The 22,984-nt window shown below is 39.4% G+C and overlaps 1 protein-coding gene across 11 annotated transcripts in view; it reads right to left on the minus strand.

The window, feature by feature from the left end:
• GTF2I (general transcription factor IIi) overlaps window positions 1-22,984 on the minus strand; it is a 79,316-nt gene that overhangs the window by 18,687 nt on the left and 37,645 nt on the right. For all 11 annotated transcript variants that reach the window (XM_068910350.1, XM_068910348.1, XM_068910352.1 and 8 more), the window contains 9 exons: window positions 21,450-21,512; window positions 18,751-18,852; window positions 14,354-14,419; window positions 11,124-11,307; window positions 9,186-9,244; window positions 5,816-5,887; window positions 4,935-5,118; window positions 4,547-4,605; window positions 343-414 (listed from right to left, as the gene is read on the minus strand). In XM_068910350.1, coding sequence (XP_068766451.1) covers window positions 343-414; window positions 4,547-4,605; window positions 4,935-5,118; window positions 5,816-5,887; window positions 9,186-9,244; window positions 11,124-11,307; window positions 14,354-14,419; window positions 18,751-18,852; window positions 21,450-21,512 — 861 coding nt within the window. The remainder of the gene's footprint in view (window positions 1-342; window positions 415-4,546; window positions 4,606-4,934; window positions 5,119-5,815; window positions 5,888-9,185; window positions 9,245-11,123; window positions 11,308-14,353; window positions 14,420-18,750; window positions 18,853-21,449; window positions 21,513-22,984) is intronic.

Here is a 22,984-nt window from a genome sequence, read left to right on the forward strand (position 1 = left end):
AATGGGGACTTTGTCCATCTTGTTACAGAGTCTCCTTACATCTGTATAAATCTGCAGTATCTAGTATTTTCCTCACGGAGGACTTCTTTCATTCAAAATCCTTTTGTACACATACCACTATCCCTGTCCTACAACTGAGGAACTCCGGCCTAGAATGTTGCTACGAAGTTATTAAAGTCAGTTACAGGGAAGAGTCAGTGAAAACTAGGTAAGAGGAGTCAAGATTTCCCTTCTCTCATTCTAGCACACTTTTATTTTTCTATATACAGTAAAATTCAAAATTATTTTACAGAAGAGTTTTAAAGTAGCATTACAAAAGAGTTCATTTAATATTTAACTTACCAAATTTCATATTAAATATCTCTTCCACTTGCTTTCTTAGCTTTGTGATTCTGACATTCCAATCTTCTTTCACTGAAAACAAGAAATGGATACATGTTATTGAGTATTATCCCATTTCTAAATAGAATAGTACATTTGAACACATTTCTTTCAATGCAAGAACTCGGAAACTTTCAACACGATCACATCTGAGTAGACAAGGACATGCAATGAGTAATGATTATGAACAGAAGCTTAAATGATGTACATAATTCCTCACACGTAACGGAAGATCTGTCTAAATGTAGTTACAAATTTCAATCATTGTCCCAAGTGGGAGAACTTGCACTTCAGAGCCTTTTGACGCAGCGAAGAATTATTCTAGTAGTTCTGATACAGTTGGAATTATTAATGAATGCCAATGCATAAGAAAAACATTCTTTAGAACAGAACATGATGATTTAAAGAGTGATTTTAGCAAATTACATTTTAATTAACATAAAATATCATCTTCAATCCTATTTCCTACTACAAATAAAAGTCAATTATAGGAGCGCCAGCCAGAGCAGATATTTTGTAGCTCAGGTGCAAAAGGAAGCACAGAACACACTAACAGCAATAAAAGGCACTTCTTCCCAGACAAACAGCATTAATCTCATTACTTTTCGTCACAACCTACAGATAAAAATTAACTGCTACTGAGCTAATACCACTCAGAGCTGTAAAAAACATAAATGAAGGAAGGTATACAGAATTTGTTAGGTTGCAAATCATATTTTCAACTAACAAATTACATGATCTGGTTTATTCCTAGGTTTTTATATTATCAAGGTGCGTAGCATTGACACTTTTTGCTATCTCTTCTGCTTATTTCATAGATTTCACGTGAGTGAAAAACGTGTGTTTATACGTGTGCATGTGTGTTTATACTTATTCACTGGCTGGAGTCTACATGGCAACAGAATTAGACTGACCAATTTACTTAAAAACTAAAAATGTTTTTTAACGTTTGTAAGCTATCTGTTGGGGGCACCAGATTATTACTTTGTAACAGAACAACATTTTGCTTTGAAAATAAGTCTAATGTTATTCTTTAGTCAGATAAGGTTTGAATCAGCAAATAAGAACATCCCTGGCCTTTGCCTGAGGAAACGTCTTGCACCGGGTTCTAAGCCTAAGGGAACACTTGCTGTTTACCTGCCTGACATCAAATCTTAAACCCTGACAAGGTTTGTGGGCACTGATACTACCACACTTACGTACAAGTTAACGAAAAATACGATAACCAGTGTGAAATAAGAAAGTTATTCTGAACATTCAAATGGTTTGAATTTTAAGAATCATGACCAGTGCACGTCAGCTCTTTCAGAAAGAAGATTTTTGGTGTTTTTAATGCTATCATGTCTACTTACTGCTATCGCTATATTGTCAGACTGTCAGTTATATTATCACATTTGACAATATTCAGGTTTTAGAGCGCTGAAAAAACAGATGCTGCTTTTCCCTTCTGCTCCACACTTAACACAATCTTTTCTACTGAGTTACCCTCTTGCTGAATATGAGCCTTTTCCTAAAGTTCAAACAAAATCAACAATATGTTGTGATGGTATAAGAAGACTACTGATTACATGACTATATCATATTCTTTCCTTTGTCTTCTGCATGGATGAGCAAGGAACTCCTGACAAAACTCCAACAGAAGAAGGAAGTACACAGAATGTGGAAAAGGGGACAGGCCACTTGGGAGGAATACAGGGACGTTGTCAGAGCGTGCAGGGATGCGACAAGGAAGGCTAAGGCCCAGTTGGAATTAAATCTGGCAAGGGATGTCAAGGACAACAAGAAGGCCTTCTTCAAATACATCAGCAGCAAAAGGAAGACTAGGGAAAATGTGGGCCCGCTGCTGAATGGGGCGGGTGCCCTGGTAACAAAGAATACAGAGAAGGCAGAGTTGCTGAATGCTGCCTTTGCTTCAGTCTTCACTGCTAAGGCCAGCCCTGGAGAATTCCAGACCCTGGGGACAAGAGAGGAAGTCTGGAGAAAGGAAGGCTCTCCCTTGGTGGAGGAGGATCAGGTTAGAGATCATTTGTCCAAACTTGACATCCCCAAATCCATGGGCCTCGATGAGATGCACCCACGAGTGCTGAGGGAGCTGGCGGATGTTATTGCTAGGCCACTCTCCATCATCTTGGCAAGGTCCTGGAGATCAGGACTGGAAGAAAGCCAATGTCACGCCAGTCTTCCAAAAGGGCAAGAAGGAGGAGCCAGGAAACCACAGGCCTGTCAGCCTCACCTCCATCCTGGGAAAGGTGATGGAGCAGCTCCTCCTGGAGGTCATCACTAAGCATGTGGAGGACAAGAAGGTGATCAGGAGTAGTCAGCATGGATTCACCAAAGGGAAATCACGCTTGACCAATCTGATAGCCTTCTCTGAATGACTGAATGACTGGCTGGGTAGACGAGGGCAGAGCAGTGGATGTTGTCTACCTGGACTTCAGCAAGGCTTTTGACACTGTCTCCCATCACGTCCTCGTAGGGAAACTCAAGAAGTGTGGGCTAGACGAGTGGACGGTGAGGTGCATTGAGAACTGGCTGGATGGACGAGCTCAGAGGGTTGTGGTCAGTGGTGCAGAGTCAAGATGGAGGCCTGTAGCTAGTGGTGTCCCCCAGGGGTTAGTCCTGGGTCCAGTCTCATTCAATGTATTCATCAATGACCTGGAGGAAGGGACAGAGTGCACCCTCAGCAAGTTTGCTGAGGATACTAAACTGGGGGGAGAGGCTGACACACCAGAAGACTGTGCTGCCCTTCAGAGGGACCTGGACAGGATGGAGAGCTGGGCGGAGAGGAACCTCCTGAAGTTCAACAAAGGCAAGTGCAAGGTCCTGCACCTAGGCAGGAATAATCCCATGCACCAGGACAGGCTGGGGGTTGACCTGCTGCAAAGTAGCTCTGCAGAGAAGGACCTGGCAGTCCTGGAGGACAAGTTCACCATGAGCCAGCAGTGTGCCCTGGTGGCCAAGAAGGCCAATGGGATCCTGGGCTGCATGAGGCAGAGTGTTGCCAGCAGGTCCAGGGAGGTGATCCTCCCCCTCCACTCAGCCCTGGGGAGGCCTCACCTGGAGTACTGTGTCCACTTCTGGGCTCCCCAGGACAAGAGAGACATGGCACTCCTGGAGAGAGTCCAGCGGAGGGCTACCAAGATGATTAGGGGACTGGAGCATCTCTCCTATGAAGACAGACTGTGAGAGCTGGGCCTGTTCAGCCTGGAGAAGAGAAGACTGAGAGGCGATCTCATCAACGTGTATAAGTATCTGAAGGGGGAGTGTCGAGAGGATGAGGCCAGTCTCTTCTCCGTGGTGCCCAGCAACAGGACAAGAGGCAACGGGCAGAAACTGAACCACAGGAAGTTCCACCTCAACCTGAGAAAAAACTTCTTCACTGTGAGGGTGACAGAGCATTGGAACAGGTTGCCCAGAGAGGTAGTGGAGTCTCCTTCGCTGGAGATATTCAAAACCCGTCTGAATGTGATCCTGGGAAATATGCTCTAGAGGACGCTGCCTGAGCAGGGAGGTTGGACTAGATGATCTCCAGAGGTCCCTTCCAACCTAAACGATTCTGTGATTCTGTAGAAAACTGTACACAATTATCTCTTGAAATCACACTTTGTTGATCCAGTGAAATGGGTGTGAGAAAAAGCTGGGAAGCCCTGGATCTTGGTTTATGTTATTACCACACGCAGATTCATTCTCTCTTAAAAAAACATCAAGATCTGGGTTATACTCTTTCTGTAGTAAGAGAATATCAATACAGTAAGTCACAGCACTCTTGTGTCAGGATTAATCTGGATTCTTCTGCTATTTTAAAGGCGCTTCATATTTTTAAAAGTCATTATATTCCTTACCAACAGAGGCCTGAAAATGCCCAACAAAATCTGCCGTAAAATGCTACAGGACTTCAGAGCTTTAGATCAGGCCACAGTAGTAACTCTAGTTCTCTTAGGTTACCAATGTGACCCATTCTAGTTATTCAAAGACAGTTGGACTGCATCGTAATTCAGAAAGCCATCCATCTTCATAATGATTAATTTAGTCTTTTAAAACCTAATGAAGAGCATGTCGTGCACTCATCACAGAAGGATCACTTCTTTAAAAAATGTTTTATTGATCCAAATTCATTCTCCAACCAATCCCTTACATTCCCCTTTGAAGACAAAATCTGTCTTACCTGGTGTGTTTGACCTTGGCTGAGTAACTTCGGTTGGACTGACAGTTAGCAGTTCTGGCCTGTAATCAGAAAGCATATAATCTATCCACTCTTCACACAAATTAAATAATGCATACTTTTTATGTCATTAATTTAAAAGTTTGGATTTGTCCATTATGCATTTCACACACTTGTGAAAATGCTACAAGGACAGTTTGGGAGATTCTTAACCGGGTTGCAAATACTCACTTTCTTTATAAAGCAGAATATTTAATCTGCCCATCTGGTAACCAAAGACTGAATGCTTTATGACTTGATGAAAGCCAGTGCTTCATTAAACAAAAGGCAAGTTTGTTTGCTCCCTTTTTTTTTTTTTTTTTAAGTTTAAGCATTAAAGCAAACCACTTACCTTTTGATTACAAATTTTATTCTGTTGCCCACTTGAATTATTTTTTCAAGGCGAGGGATCCCATACCAGGATGGGCTCCTAAATGGAATGTTCTCTGGCAGACCTTCGACATAGAGGTCAGTAGGATGCGCCTCAAATTTCTGGTATGGAACAGCTTTAGGCTCAGTGCTCCCCAAGGCCTCGGCTGTTAGAATAAAATAAAGCCAGTAACTGGACAGTTTGGCCATCTATCTTTATTAAAAGCCAGCTAAACTACAAAACCTCCAGGCTATTACAATCATAACATTAGAACCTGGAACAATACAGAATATCTAAATCCAACAGGCCCCAAGCGTCAGCACATCAAAAACATAAAGAGTGATCACATTGTATTATGTTATACTGGGCAGTCACGATGCCAGAATGAAGATTAATAGGTTCTTCACTGGGGCAAAATGCAGTGGCTTTATCCAAAGTTTTAAATCTATTATACAGCATCATGAAACAGCATTTTATTCTAGCTCTCACAAAGCTGACCATTTTTTATACTGAGGAGGACATAAAAATTCAACAAACCCAGAAATGTTCAAATTCTAATTTTAATGCTATTGCAATGGATATAGATCAGTAAATGGTCCTTTTATTCATCAAAGAAAAAAAATCCAAATAAGAAGCAATTAGAGGAACTTTACACAAGAGGTTTTGAAATCTTTCTATGAATTTAACTTGTTGTATAAACTGTAGAGTTATACTTTTTTTTTTTCCCCTACTCAACTGTCAGGATTTTAAATACTTGGAAAATACAAGCAGAGGTCTCACTCATGTTGATGTTCAAGGGAAATAGTGAAAGCAACCTTCAAGAAATACAAAGCCATAAAAGAAAATAATAGCATCATGCTCACCAAACTTTTTACAGAAGAGTTGATCTACCATCTTTCTCAGTTTGGTGATTCTGGCATACCACTCCTCTTTCACTGTATTTGAGAATGACACAGAAGAAAGATAACATTCCCTAATTATTCCGGTTACCATTTTCAGTCCTGTGGTTTATACCAGGCCTCTCCAACCTCCTTTAAAATGCTGCTTTTAAAACACAAATACTCTCAGTAAACTACATGTTCAGGCACTCCAGGTAACACTATGCTAAAGAAGTACAGATTTAACTAGGAATCAGAAAAAAATGATTATCATTCTGTCAAAGATGACCGCATTTTAAAACTGTAGAAAAATTTCAATTAAAGCCATTGAACCAGAGACTTCACTCTTGCTGCAAAACATACCCTGCACGTTAGCATCCAGACCTGCAATGCTTTCACCATCGCCTCCAATCTGCAGATCCCATTTGGAGATGGATTTAACTTTTTGCCAGTTTCATTTTCAAAAAATTTCGTTAGACATTTCATGCAGAATTTGGCATGCATAGGTGATGGAAACTTGCTTTCATGCAGCTTTCATTATGCACTGACAACTCAAATGCAAGCTTTTACAATAACAGCACGTTTCATCTTGCTTCTTGCTGTATATTCACGTCAAACTTCCTGCATCCATTTCTCTCATTTTTCTGTGGACAGTATTTTAAAATAGTGATTAAGGGCTACATCAAATGACTGTAGTAACTGCGTCATTCTTCTCTGGATGACAAAAAGTGTGTTCTAACTCTCTGAAAGGTTTCCTCAACACTATCTAAGACACGAGCTAAGACATAAATGTGACAGCTTTGTAGATTAGCATATCTGGGTGAATAAAACAAAAAGTTTAAATCCAGTTTCTCATTATTTAACCCCTTGACCATTTTTGCTCATTGGCTCATACAAAAGCAGCTTCGGTAGCATTCCTGGGACAATGCTTTGCACCTAAAGATAATCATGGCTTTAAGTTTTGCTCTTCCAGCAGAACAAGAGAGCACAAAGATAGGGTTAGCTTTGTCATATTCAGTGGCAGGGAAAGTATCAGCTTTTCTGCCTCTTTTGTCAAGTGTGCCGTCATTTGGATCAAAGTCCTGTGAAGTTGGTCCATATCATACAAATTGCTTTCTTCTTCTGAAAATGCCTTTGTGACTAACAAGTGGAAGCTCATCAGCCTTTCAAAAAAGCTACCAGAGAGCTGCCACGCTACGGGTTTTAATCAGCACGGACATACAACAACTTCTGCTCCAAAAATGCATTGCACCAGCCTACGTCATCTTTATAGTCACCCGTCTGCACTTCCTCAGGCATTTCCTGAGCCTCCAGCTAAATCATCATTGCTTGACTGGTTTGTCTTGGAGCCAGGATAGCACTTCTCAGGGCTTTCATCGCCACGGCATTGCCCTTCAGTTAGGAGGTGCAGGCCAGCCAAGGCTACTAAGGAAGCAGGAACTTGGACAACCAGCTGAGAGCAGGGGCTGGTGCTCCACAGCTCTCCCTCTCCTGAGGGGGCCATGGGACCTGCTCTCCACAGCAAGGATGAGGAGCAGCAGAGGAGACGACGAACTACGGGGAAAGAGGGAATCCGAACAGGGAGAAAACTGAGGGAAAGGAAGCTCTGAGCCAGCTGCGGGGTTCTGAGATGGCTTCCCAAACTGTTATCAACAGCTTTCACATGTTTTCTTCTTTCACAGAAATAACCCACGAGTTACACATGAAAACACAGTTGTTACAAATGTTTAAAGACAGGCAGCATAAAGTGACTGTTCATAACACAGTGCAATCAAAATGGGTTATCACTAGTTTTCTTAGCCGCAGGGGTTTTATGGGATATGTAATGTACCTGCTTTGTCTTCATAATCAGCATAACCATATTAAATACGGCACAAACAACAGAAGAGGACTCATTTAAAAATCCACATAAGACAATAGTTAAGTATAGGACTCAGTCATTAACCTAGCTACTATTTTTATAGTCAAATTTGGTGCGCTAAGGAACAGTCCTTTATTAAGATTTAAAACAGTAGGTTAACTTATACAGCAGGAAAACCTTAATTCCTGCACACACGTTAAAGACAAACATCTTTAACATATAATTTCTTCGCTTGATTTAGATCCTAATGTTCACTTTTAAGCACAGTCTTTGACATATTTTTTATAACAGAAGATTCTCAGTATATAATACAACACAACAGTGCTGCAGATACTACCATTTCTATGCTCTCGTATCCCTGTCTGAAATTACTGAAAATTCACAATTCCACCAGGTCAAGGTTGCCAATTAACATTTTGGGGTAGGGAGCGATTTGTTTTTTACCATAGCTTCAGACATACAAGCTTTCAACACTCAGCTTACTTGGACAATCAACAAAACATGAAGGGCTGAGAATAAAAGTGACAGCAGAATAAAACTGAAGAGGAAAACAAGACCAGGAAAGTAATTTACCAATTATGGCCCATGCAAACTCACAATTCTTTCAAAACTTGGGTTTTTTTCCAACTAAATTTTTTTGTTTTAATTCTAGTTTGAGGGGGAATGAATTTATGGATGCAATTTTAACAAAAATCAGTTCTTGAAATCTTGTTTTCACTTGGTGATTTCTTTTACCTTTGGATGCACACTAAGTGGGGACAAAAATATGTAAGCGCATACATCTGCTGAAAAGTATTACTGTCAGCAGTGTGTAAGAGTCAAATGGTCAGAAAGCACTGCCTTTGCACTAGAGCATGAAAATAAAGTCCCATCATCCAAGGCAAGCCACATCCTACAACAATAAATGTCACTATAACCAAAATGTTCATTACTGCATTTCAGTTAATCTAATTTTAGCAAATGTCAAATGGAAGCAAATGGTACAGACATGTCTCCATGGAACAGACAGTTCTCTACCCAATAAACTTTGCTAAACTTCAGCTATGGAAACTATTGCCTTTTCTCAGTATCTCAACAGACTAACAGCTCATTGGTTTTCTTTCTGGCCAGCTGAATCAAGTCAGCTGGTGGAGTGTTAGTACATTACTTTTAAAGATAAAAAAAACTGGACAAGTATAACTTTTCACATCCTACTTGACCTTCCTCACTTTCCTTTAAACATTTCTAAGTCACTGTTATTATATTAATTGAGAAAAATGTACTCTTGAATAAAGAACAAACACTGAAAAGAACTGCTAGACTTTCAAAGTATTTCCAGGATTTGGGGATTTTACTGGAAAATTGCTGCTAATTTGTACCTAAAGAAAATTCAAAACAAGAGGAATTATTTGCAATGTGTTATTTAGTAAAAGCATGATGGTAGCCGCCACTAAGACCCACAGACAAGGAGAAAATCATACTGTATTCATACAACTCTCATGTTTGAAGACCTACCTCCTGCAACTGGCTTGTCCAATGGTACATCTTCACGTGTTGAATTCAAAAGCTCATGCCTACAAGATTTAAGATATATGCTTCAACAGTGACATGCTTTTTTATAAACAAGCAGTTATAGCCTATAGTTCTTTAGCAAAAACAACTAGCAAAAAAAACTTACCGCTGCAGGATTAAAAAAAACAGGGGGCCTATTGATCCCTAACATTAAATTCCAATGCACACCAAGAAATTATCAGAGCTGGTTGGAATCCTTCTGACAAAAACATTTTTTATTCCTGAGATACCTATATCTATCTGAGCCATACTATTTCTTGCTAACATATAGATTTCATTAAAGTTGTCTGTGAGGTTCAAGACACACTCCCCAGTCAAAACTATCATCAGAAAGTAAGATGCAAATTGAAAATTTAACCTTTAAAAATAAAAATCTGATAGCAGATATTTCTGTTTTGGAAATACATACAGTTTTATCAACACTAGACTTAAGAAAAATTTAGAAACTGACATTTCTCATAGAGCTGAACTGTTTTTTGACCTGCTCTGGTTACCACCGATCACAGAACTGATGAACAGCATAAAGGAATTACTGTTAATAACTAAGACAAATTTGACAGGAACAGGCACCAGCATTACATAAATACCTAAATCTGTGCATATTATCTGATTTTAAGTGAGACATAAAGTAGCAGATTAACATCTCTTCCTCTCTTCTGGTTATCGGCAAGCTTTAGGATTCAGACAGAATAAGCTCTGAAATTTGAAAAATTAGCTTCAGTGCTAAAGGTGAAATGCACAAAGGCAATGGCTGCCACTTCCACTGATCAGGGGCTTGACCACCGCAATCAGCAGATTCCTATCTCCTGCAAAAATTTTTGGGATTAGGCCCTACACCACTGAACAATAGTAAAATGTCAGCTGTTACTCACAGTCGCTTCATTGTACTGTAAATGCATACCTGTGGTATGCAACATCATGTTTGTCTGAAGCAAAGCACCAAACTATAAAACGTTTATATATCTGTACACTACCAAATTTGCATACCAGAGTCTATGTCAAAGTTGTACCCGCTATGCTGGACCTTCAAGCGCTCTGCAGCCCAGGCTACCACTGAGATCTCGCACTCAGCATCCATATAGTCTCTCCCTGTGTATCCTGAATTCAAGCTGGGTTCAGGCTCCCTTCAAACTCCATCTGCCTTTGTAGCAAGCAAAGTCAGGGATCTTCTAGGAAAGACACCAGGGCGAGAAAGGAGAAAAGGATAAAGAAAGAAGCCCAGATATCACATAAGTCGGACGTCCTCACTTCAAAGGCAGATGATATACCGCCAGGCCAGACATGGCAGGTAAGTAAGCCCTCAAGCAGTCTATACACACATATATGTGAAGGTCTACCTTCACAAATACTATTTGACATGCCTCAAGATGACCTCAAGGATACAGAAGCAACTAAATCATAAGAACCAGTAGCTGTTTTGGCCTCAAGCCTGCCCTAGGTGATACTCTATACAGATATGGACATAGACACCTTGAAACCACATTCCAGCAAGAGAAAAACAAAAGCACAAGTGGAAATTTAGGCCAGAATCCCCAACTAGCATAAAATAGGACAGTCCCAAAGTCAATGGCTTTCAGCATATATTACAGCAGCTGAGATGCTATGTTACAGAGATCCACCCATGACATAAAGCCCATAACATTCAAGAGATCTGCCCAGATGCCAGCCACTACTGTGGTGCTTTAGTGATCTGATAAGCTGAATTTATCAACAGAGTGAACCTGAACTAAAAATTACTCATCAGTACGGCAAAAGAATGCACTAGTAGAAATTAGTTTGGAATTCCTGAAGATCAAATGAAGTAGAGTAGAATCAGAAGAAAATAACAGGCAAAATATCTGCAAAATTTTGTAAATTTTGCAAAAATGCAAAATTCCTTACTTCTTAATCACAAAGCGGATCCGCTCCTTTGCTAGAAGTATCCTCTCAAGACGAGGAATCCCATAGGTGGATGGCCTTCTGAAGGGAATTCCTTCCGGCAGTCCTTCCACATATAAGTCTTCCACGTGTGACTGGAAGAGGGGGTATGGGATAGACACTGGGCCTTTTGCTTTTATAGCTTGAGCTTTAAGAGAAAAGGAAAATAACAATGTTAGACCAGCTTGTGACCTTATCCAAACTCTCAGTTTGATATCACTCTGAAAAACATTCAAACTAGCAGACAGACAATAACCGTCTCATCACTTTTAAACATTGATACTTGGGTTTTCTTTCTTTCTTTTTTTTTTTTTTTTAAGCAAAATCACTGTAATTCACAGAAAACAAGGTGCAGACCTACATGCATGTGCACCCATATATATATACATAGAATCTCCTCTCCCTTTAGTTTGTAAATCTTGACTAACAGACTGCAAGTGCTATAGTGAACTTTGACACTTTTTTGGTTTTGTTTACTAAAACATTTTGAAATAGGAAATTATCAAAATCTGATTACAAACCAAAGAGGTTTCAGGTCAGTAGCTCTGATTATTGTTATTTATTACAATTATTGGTTTGCAAGACTCATTAATGCCTTGGGGGAGGGGCGCACATCCACTCTTTTCAGTGAATTCCTAAAGCTTTGGTGTGTTTTAGAAATTCACGTATAGCAAATTCAATGTATTTTAGAAACTCAAATCGCTAACAAAGAAAAACAACACATTTATAACACCATCACAAAAAGCACAGCCTTACTAATAAAATCTTCAAAGCAAATGAAGAGCAAGTAATGGATTCACCCACAGAAAGAAACCAACCTCAATGTATTTTTTTATTCTAAACTAGATGACCACATCTATACACCTATCATACTGGCAAATACTGGAGGATGGCATGGTGGTTTGTAAATACCAGGAGGGCTAATTTCTTTATGCTCACAAGGGTGCATTAATTTTGCAAGCTATGCAAGGAGAATTCTTTACTACCATCAGACTGATCTGCAAATAGTTTGTTGTCTGAAAACGTTCTGTTGTTTTGTTACAAAAATTAGATGTAAGAAATTTTATTGAGAAGGAAAAGACTTTAACAGACCAAAAAAATGCCCTTTCATAACTAAATACAACTTGTTGAATTCAATTATGTATCCGAGGGGCAGCTTTCGACCTTTAAAGTGCACAGCAGCATGGTTACTGAACTAACCATCCCTTCAAGACATTAAGCCAAGTAAAAAACAAACCATAAAGCTTCTCAAGAATTTTTAAATTAACAAGGACAGTGCACTCCCAACTAGGTTTGTAGTGATTTATTCCAAGTGTCTAACTCAGCACTTCACAGCTCCTACAACTTGTCAGGAAGCCCAGATTCTTACAGCAGACAAGTCAGCAAGGGCGAGGCAATATGAAGAAGCTACACTCTTCCCCTCAGTCCTTGTACTGCCTCACTACAGCAAAACTTCACATGAAGCAATTTTGTCACACTAGACATTTTGCCAGGAATTTAAAGAGAGTCTAGATGAGGTCTAATATCTGATCATAGAGTTAACTATAAAGTGAAGTAATCCAAGTAAATGCCAGATTAGAGTACGGTGATGCTGTGTCAGGATTTCTGAAAGCAAAACTACTCAGGACACCTTTTCAAGCAACATAATTCAACACGGACATAGCCAGTGGTTCAGACACTGGTGTATACTAAATGTTGACAGTAACTGACAAATTCTCAAGAGCAATAAAATAATTTAGGTTTTAAAGGCTTTTGGATAACGTTGTTTCAACCATTTGGAAGTAAAATAGTTTTAGGTATGTCTATCAAACAAAAGAGGAAGCTTTTACTTTATATTTCGTAGTCTTATATTCTGATGAGTACAGAACATAAAAATGTTAGAAAATTGCAAGATCCACTGTGTTTCAGCTAGACTTGGTTCCAACCGCTAAGCATAAGATGGTCAAAACTACAGACAGAGACTATCTATGTACAGACATACGGGACACGAACCTGAAGACGTCTCTTAGTAAACAGACTAAAAAAACCTATTCAAACATGACTGCGAGAGAAAGAGTTGCGGGACAACCATCAAATATGTTGTTGTGTATGATATTAGTTCTTCAGTAAAGTAGATTTTTATTACAGTCATCCCTCTCTTCCAAGAAATTCAAAAAAAAAAAAAAAAGACCATCACAATGCCCAGGAGGCAGTTGGGGCGAGCAGTGAAAAAGTATAACAAATCCAGCAGATAAGCTTCAGATGGAAATAAGTGTTTGTGAACAACAGTTTGCCACAGGGAAAAAAATCAAGTTACATCACTGAAATCTGAATTGCTACACAGCATCAGGTAAAAACAGCTTTAGAGTAACAAAAATCCTGTTTCTTTAAATAAATAACTAACAACAGGTAAGTTTTTACAAGCAAAAGTCTTTATTTTTCTTAAATCAGCAAACGTTTTAAGCAAATACTCTTCAGACTAAAGACACAATCAACATCACAGTCTGCAGTGAAGCTTCTTAGATTTGGTGCAAGTTGCCTTCAATGGGCTGCTTAAGTGCCAGCTGATAGCCAAGGCCAAAATATGTAATAATTCTAATGGATTATGAGTTCAGTTCGGAAGACATGTTCTTTTTTTACGACACAGAAGCTGTCATAAACTATTTGCTACGAAATTTTCACAAATGCTGTTTGATTCTGTGTTATGTGGACACAAACTACAACTAGATGCAACATCTGGAGACAAATTCCAAAGTCTAACATGCGTGCTGCTTTTTCTCTCCAAGAATTAATAGCATATAAATGTTTCTTCACTGCAAATCAATCATGATCAGAAATGGAATCAGTCGGTGGTAACCTCTCCCCAGTGATATCTGAAAAAACTATTTCACTTAAGGACTGAGCGTAATGAGAGAAAAAAGGCCAATTCTCTGAAAAGTGGGTGCCCAAGACGTAAGCACATTGGGGCTCTTGGAAACAGAGCACAACTGAAAAAGAAACTCAGGTTTCAAACTTAGGTGCCAAACGTAGGAACCCAATTTTGAAAATACTCTCTGCTCATCAAAGAAACTACTCTCCCTAGTTTCTATGATATTTAACCCTTTGGTGCTATCAGTCCTGGTCTGTTCCTGAGCCAACAACAAGATGCATGCCACAATGCTGTGCTTTCCGGTGGCAAAAGGACTAGACTGTTTGGAAAGGAGAGTAACACATACCATATTTTTTTTCAAATAGTTCTTCAACTTGCTTTCTCAAGTCTGTAATTCGTGCATTCCATTTCTCTGCAAAGAAAAGAAGAGGACATGTCAGACTACAGAGAATCTCTTGCAAAATTTTTGTTACTGCTAACTGAAATACGCAGTGTGTTTTTATGCTCACACGCATACAGTTGCCCGCAGGGTACGGTATAGGCTATACCTCAAAATATAAGCATACATTGAGAAAGAAGAAGGATAGAATAAAATGTTTACCTCCAAAACTTGTGCAGGTGTTAAATCAAGTTTACAAAAATGAAAGGACAAAAACCAGGCTAAAATAAGTCCAAAAATGGTTTCTCTTCGACAGCTCAGTTAGCAGCTCTCACCACCATCAGGGGTAAACTCAATTTGCAGCCGCTGTTGATAGTTATCTAAATCCAGGGCCTGAAAAGCTTCATTAGGGAAGCTTGATAAAGCTTACAGTGAGTACATGAAGTTGTTTCGGCACAAATCTGTACAACTATATGGACCAGGAGGCATCATGCCATCCTCTTCCTTAATCCAGTATTTCCCCAAGTCCTGATGTTGCAAGGCATCCACATAATTCCTATTTCTGAAAGAAGATGCAGGTTGCAAGACAGAAGTTATCCCAATTCAACTATGTGTTCCATGGAGAACTGGATTTAATGGCAGTATTTTCACATCTTATTTTCTGCCTGCTATACCTTCTTCTCACAGCTTTTATCCATCTCAATTCCTTTAGGAAAAGGCCACAAATCTTTTGTAGACTGTACCAGATGCTGGCTGGCCTTTAAAAACAAGTTAATAAGCAAGCATACTTACAGCTTATTTCTTACACCAAGATTTTAGTCTAGTAACTGGAAAGTTCAAAAACTGAGGCCATTCAAGCTATTATACTTCCCTGTCAAAAAATTCTTGTATCAGACAAGACAGAATATTGAATTTTGAATCTGTATCAGAAGGATTTTAAATACTCATTTTCAGATCGATGTATTCAACTTTGGTCACCTTTTTAAGCTTAAAATTTTTAAATGCAATTTCATGGATATCAAGAGGACAGTGTGTTTCAGATGCGGGAAAGAATAAGGCCCTGTCTACAGGGCAAAGAGTTTTTTGGCATGCTGCCTTGTATTCAAACATAAACTTCTTATTCCAGTTACCTGGCATATCTCCTACATCAATAATTAAGCTGTTTGGAAAGTGAAATTATTCTATTCCAGAAACAATTTTATATTTTAAAATAACACCCTTGCGGATAAATCTGGTTACTTGATTCTGACACTCTTCCTACTGATACTCTACACTGCTCAGCTTCTTAGCTGATAAACATGTCTTCAGCCGACTGTTTTCTACTCCAGTGTCACTTTGATCATACGGTATTTCAGTCTTTAACTGCAGATGCATAGCCAAATGAACTTCTTTCTGATTCTAGCAGAACCACAGACCACATTTTGTGTTGATCTATAGAATAATGCATTAAAGGCAGCTCCGCCAGTAAGAGTCGAGAGAACGGGGGTTAGAGTTTACTGAGCTAAAGGGGAAACCTACTTTAACCAACAGAGCTGGTGAACAAACACGGACAGTCCTGGGACCAGGTTTGGAAAGGCACCCAGGTAACGCCAGCTACTAACGCAGGGGGAACTGTCAGAGAGCTGAGATCTCTGCAGTTCATCAAGCTCTGAGGCAGGCTCAGCAAAAACCTCCTTTAACACTCAGGCTGGTTTTCTTTAGAGGGAGAACAGCCAGAAAGAACATCACGCCGTATTACAATGCAACCTTATACAACTATTTAAAATAATATTGCTCTCTATATTGGTTGTTGCTACAACTTGTGGTGGGGGGGGAGAAAGTGGCCTATACCCAGCTTCTCTCCTCTGGTCCTGTTAGCATGCTCAAGAGACCATTCCTACATGAACCATGAAGTCATCAATGGCTTGTTTTTCTCAGTTGTTATATTCTACAACAACGGGTCGAATATTCAACACCTTCCCCCCCGATGGAAACACTACATGGGTTAACAGTCAAACACATTGCAATGCAAGCATGTTTATTTGTAACGGTGGATACAGAGCGAACAGGCAACTGGAAAAATCATAATTTTGCTCACATGTTGATCAATACATTGATCTTCTAGCTCCTTCTTGTATTTTACAAGTAAATTGCCAAAACTAGGGTAGCTAGACATTACAAAATTGAGAGGGGTTATAGGTAACTAGGGTTATTTTAAAATCAAACTGTCAGCATTATTAACCCCTTGGATTTAGACCAATTACAGAAAAATATGCTCTTTCGTCACACACTTTTTGCTCGTGTAACTCTTCGAGCTGAAGACCTAACAAAAAGCTAAGCTGATATTCTGTTTTGGTAATTGCTCTGCAAAGTAGTTGGGCTTTCCTGCAGACACCAAGATAAGTGGTGTTTTCCTCCCACCCTTATAGCTTCTCATACCTGGGAAATACCATCCTAATTTAATAACAGTCCTGAACTCTTCCCTAGTCTGTCCGTGCTCTTTTCAATTCAGACCATTTTCTGCCACCTGGGGGCTCATTATCGGCCTGTTTCGCTCGCCACTTGGGGTACCTGATCTCTAACTCCATCAAGACATACAGGAAGTCTCTCCAACTCACAGCTATCAAACATCTGGGTCATATTAACGTTATTTAAAAATGCTGAAAGCACTTATCAGATGAGACAGGATTTCTCTCTCAGGCACCTGTATATCCTTTTCAGTCTTTTATGTGCACATGCTATTGTCATTCTGCAGCTACTCATGATATAATTAAATATCTCCTTACTCCCATTTAACTGTCTAGGAAAAGACTTCATTAGTCAGCACCATAACTACCAAAAGTTTTTTTTTTTTTTTTCCATTACAGCAAATGAAGCCTATTTCTCCAAAATGTCTCAAGTTGATTTTGCGGTTTAACCAGGCTTGTTGCACCACTGAGAAACATCACTTTCTGCAGAAATCCAGAGGTTAATAGGAGGTGCAACAACCTCAATGTAATTTAGGAAGCCCGGTCATAAAGATCTGCGAATAAACTTCCAATAGCTGCAAAATAATCTGATTGCATAGCACATGGCTAAAAGCAAAATTTTTTCCTGAGAACAACCCAGAGAAGTAACCTACCAAAGTCAACTTGCAAGCAACAGTGAGTACGTAAGCTGGGAGACAGTAACAGTCATGCTGTTCTTTAACTGGTGTTACAACACTGCAAGCTCAGCACAAACTTCTACTATCCTAACGTTTTATTACCTTTGCTGTCCGTGTCTAGCCAACATCATGATCTATTCTCTTCAAACACTGCTCGCCTGCCAAGCTATATATTCTTCTTCACTAAGTGAATATATTCTAGGAAAAGCTCCTGCAGTATTAACTACTCAATTTTCTCCCCTAGTAATGTTGCCGTAATGTTTTCCTGACCCAACTAAAACTAACTAAATGCTACATGTGGAATTGCCTAGTCATATTAATGATCTCTTGAGAATACAGTTCTCAGCAATGTTTTATTCATGTATGCTGAGATCTGCATGAAACTGCACATGGTTCATGCAAAACAGATGTCAGAACAGGTTCCACGAGAATTATTCATCTGAACCCAAATTCCAGAATTCCTAATACACAACTCCCAAACACTGTGGCAAAGGACAGATTCCTGATTGCACAGAACTTTATAAAAGAACCCAGATCCAGGGGCTATCTGCCCAGAAACCAACCCAAAAAAAGGCCAAAAGGAGAGGTATAGCTTTGCAACAATTCACATGGGAAATGTCTTAAACCAGAATACCTACATCACGCGGATGTATTTCTGCAGTGAGAATGCTACACAGGGTCTTATGAAAGAACTCTGCCGAAATACCCCAACTTCTTTTGGGCCCACATGGATCAACCAGGTTACTTGGTCTAAATGGAGTTCTTTGATTACTTTCCCAAATGCGGTTCCCCTCAGCACATCTTTATTGTCCACAGGACGTATCAAGGAAAACCAGCTAAGACCTAGGCTCTGCTGTAATTCAGTATGCTAGTGATCTCAGCCTGATTCTCCTATCCAAGAAATCAGCGGACAATATCCTAAACTTATTTTTATTTTATTAAAATATAGTGTTTCTAACCTTGACATTGTTTCTTCTTCATTTACAGCAACTTCTAAACGGCTCACATGCCACAATATTGATTAGTTTGCAGGGTCTGTATTAAATGGTCACTCACTTTGACTAATGAGAAACAAAAGAGTAGCCTAAAGATCACTCTACTGCTGCAATGCATCTACAAAGAGCCCTGGACTCTTAAATAAACACTCCCACTGATGTGTCTGACTGCTTCTGTGTGAAGTTGTCTCTTACCATTTTAGAAAACGAGAGAGAGACAAAATAAGCTTTAATTTTAACCTTACCAAAATTGAACTCTCTCACTTTTCTTCTCCCGGTGCTGGCTGCTTCATTCGCTGACTCAGTGTTCTTCGGTCTCTTGTTAGGGGGCAAGTAGTCTTCATCATCTTAAAGAGACATAAAAGACATCACTGTTTTAATGCCCAGACAACTGATGTGCAACATGGGAACTGTTTCGAACTTCAAAGCTCTGATGTAAGCTTTGATCTGTGCTTCATTAGAGGACCAAATTTTGCAACAAATTACTTATCTGAGTAGCTTTTGAAAGCTACTGACCTGTGTATGAACAATTTGTGTAAGTCAGGGAATCAGCACAAGGCACAAGCTGGCAAAAAGCAAAGGTGTGTCTCTATCTCCTAAGGAAGAGAGCATTCTGAAACACTAGTGATCGTTTCAATATGACAAAATGACCATACAACTGCAAAAGAAACCAGAAAGAAATTGTGCAGATGGAGATTTGATTTTTTTATGTAATTGGAAGTATCATTCCACCAACAAGTCTTGAAACACACTACATAAGGTTGATCTTGAAGAGCTCAAGAGCTATAAAAACAGTTTCAAATCAATATAACCCTGATGGACATAAATGAAATTCACTTAACAAAAAGGTCAGTCCTGACCCAAATGCACAAAAGAGAGGGAGGGAAAGACTTCTCTATAATTTTTAATTCCTGAAGATCCACAAGTATTACTGCAAGGAAGCAGCAATGCAAGATATTGACTTTCTCCTTTGTGTGTCACAGAGCTCCCTTCTGGGAGACTCGTTTTGATCCTGAGGCCAAATTCATTTATCAAACAAAAATGAAGTCAATTCAAGCAGCTGAAGAAAGACTTTGACTCTTTTAGCTGTAATGAAAACCAAGTAGACAATACAATCATAGAAATGTTGGTTGGAAGACATGTCTGGAGGACATCTAATTCAACCTTTCATTTAAAGTAGCATTATCATCAATGCTATTTTAGGTCAGCCATGGCTTTTTCCAATCAAATTTTGACACCTGCCATGGATGGAGATTCCACCACTTCTCTGGATGACTTGTTTCAGCGCCACACTGCCCTCCTAGTGAAGAGCCTTCTCCTAATGTCTAGTCCACACCTCCTAATACACAAAGGACCACTGCCCCTTGTCATATCATCTGCCACTACCAAAAAGAGTTTGTTCTTTCATGTCTTTAACTCCCCTTCAAACAGGCTTTTATTAGATCACTCCCTGCATCCTCTTCACCCCACTAAACAAGCCCAGCTTCCTCAACCTCTCCTCACAGGTCCTATGGTCTAGGCTTCGCACCGTCTTCATAGCTTTCTGCTGACCCCCAAGGTTCTCTACATGCATGTTGAGCTGGGGAGCCCAAAGCTGGACACAGTATTCCAGATGTGACCTCACCAGTGCCAAGTAGAGGGGCACAATAACCTCTATCAATCTGCTGGTCATGCTTCTTCTAATGCAGCAGTTATGTGGCTTGCCTTACAGACAATCGGAGCACACGGTTGGCTGATACTCAACTTGGCATCCACTGCAACCCCCAAGTCTCTTGCAGTGAGCCGCTTTTCAGCCAGTTGGTTCCCAATCCAAAACACTAGCTTCGTTACAAATTAATGAGTTTTTTGGAAAACTGTCAAATCAGCAATATCTGCAATCCTAGAGAAAAGGATGCCTAAAGTAGACAAAGAAAATTCAAGCTACTTCCACATATGGAATAGCACTTCCCCAGGACACCATGGACATAATCTATTTAGGAAGCATAACACTACATATTTACATCTTGCACTTACACGCTTGTATTCTAATCTGCTATAGAAAACATTTTCAGAGCATTTTTATTTTCGTGGTAAAGGCTTTTACATATTACACAGAACTGAATGAATATTCCAATAATCTGTTCTGTTGAGAAAATGTAAGAAATATTTTATTGCTGAATAGAAAAAAAGGTAAAAGTAACTCCCACAAGTGTCAGCTCTGTCCTAAAACATATTACCTAATCTCAGTTAATAATTTGGTGGTCTTAATCTTACCTACTTCAGCAGCAAGCATTGCAATAGCCAATCTGAGAAGTGTTTTGAAGTGGTTACAGGATGCGTAATTAAAAATAAGAGAAATACAGCTGACTTCTAACTAATCTCCTGGCACGAAAGTAAAATTGAACAGCTTCAGCGCCATCTTCATTGCAGCTGTATTGCTGGACTTATTGATGAAAAAGGGATGCAGCAAATATGAAAGCTTTTATCTTACAAGTATCAAACAAATTGAAGCTTCACTTACACCCCCTGTAGCACATCACTTCTGTTATGGTATGACTCTTCCCAAAAGCTAGCGTTAACTAGAAATTTTACATAACTACAGTGTGTTTATAAAATGGCATGTTCCTCAGAGTGCATGTTGTAAAAGCTTTTTAAAATCTAAATGAATGGCTTTTAAATGATGAGTACTCTTCAACACTAATGCTTGAAAAATATGTGAAAAATGACCATCTGTCAGTCATCATGTCAAAACTGGCCCAATGAATCCAATACATTTTCCGTATGCTGTGGTTTTATAAAACTTCTGGACTAGATACACTTATGAAGCAATGCGCACTCCAGACTGCAGTCAACATTGGCACATAATCCCATTTTTTCAGTGCCAAGAAATACAGACGTAAGTGGGGGACTGTGAAACACTGACGTAAAAACGCCCAGACTGAAATCAAGGAACCAGAGAACTAACCTTCGATGGTAACTTCAACTTCAGGATCCTCACTTGTTTCTGAAGGTGCATGCTGGGAGGAGTCTGAAGAGAACAAAACAGAACTGTTAAATGATGGACACAGAAAAGGTTTTTAAGCAACCATTCCGTGATTTTGTATTTAAACTAACACTTGTCAAAAAAGCCCACTGGCACAGTGAAACATTCTGCATTCACAGCATGCAACAAAAACAGGAGCAAAGATACTTTACCACAAGCCTTTATACAATTCCAGACAAGGATAAGGAGATGGGGATTACACATGCTAAATTGCATGTGCAACAGTGCAGAGTTGGCATTAATGGCAATAGGAAATTCCTAAGTCCTGGCTTAATAGCATTAACAGAATCGTAAATATTTTCCTCTTTGTTATCAAGAATTGTTGAAAATATAAACAAAGGCTATGCGCCGCTGCCAGAGGATGAATTTATCATTTATAACATTCCATAGTAGCTGCGCTATAATGATTTTCGAAACAGGCTGCAAGGCCAACAGTGGAAAATGACAGCGAAATTCATAGCCACGTGCCTTTGTTGGGGTGGTGCGCACATATAGAGCAAGCAAGGTTAGGCCCATCAATACTCTGCGGGAGAAGGATGGATCTGAATTTAATTCCAGTAAGGTTAAAACATTGAGGACAATTATGTTGGAAACTATTTCCAAACTAAGTAAGAGTGTACGAAGGAATACATGCTAATTATTCTGGTAGAGCAATGCTGCGTTTGTGTACTTGGCGGAATATTTTCTTTCAGATCTCTAAGCTGGTAGCTCAGCATCACTTTGGTAGCAAGCCTGAAGGAATCTCCCCTTTTCACTGCTCTTCATGTGACACCGTGTATGGTAAAGAATCAGCAGTATCTACTGAGAGTGTCTTAACTGGAATACATTTGAACTATGTCAAATGTATCATCCAGTTCTCGGAAAACACAGTAAGATGTTTTGACCTCATTCAGACCAAGGGCATGGTAGGTAACTAAGCAAATGCAAAGCAGAACAAAAGGAAAGAATTATGAGGCAATGGCCTTTTAGCATATACGAACAGAAAGTATGGCCACCAAAATAACTATATCACAGCAACTGATCACTTAGAGCCTTTTTTGAGAGCATTAGGAAAGTCCTGTATTTTTTATATATGTATATATATAAGAAATATAATTTTGGTAAATTTTGTGGAAATTTAAGAATAGCCAGGAAGATTGAAAAATAGTCCATCTAGCCAGTACCAAATCCCTGAAGAATGGTCATAATTCAGAGAAACATGTAAAACAGTCAAAGCAGATGATAACGAGGTTCAGGAATAAAATTCCCAGATGGGACGTTTCTTCTTAAACCATATCAAACTGACTGGTTTTAACACTAAAGTAAATCTTTTCTAACATAGTAGTATCATCACTAGATTTTTTGTGACCTTTTAATGCTTCATGGCCCCAGCAAAAAGTTACGGTAGTAAGTTAAATACACCAGTTCTAAGCAGCAGCCTTCTTTACAGTTTTAACTGTTGTCATTCGCTGGCATCG

The sequence above is a fragment of the Struthio camelus genome, chromosome 16 (assembly GCF_040807025.1).
Source record: "Struthio camelus isolate bStrCam1 chromosome 16, bStrCam1.hap1, whole genome shotgun sequence".
NCBI classification, from domain to species: Eukaryota; Metazoa; Chordata; class Aves; order Struthioniformes; family Struthionidae; genus Struthio; species Struthio camelus.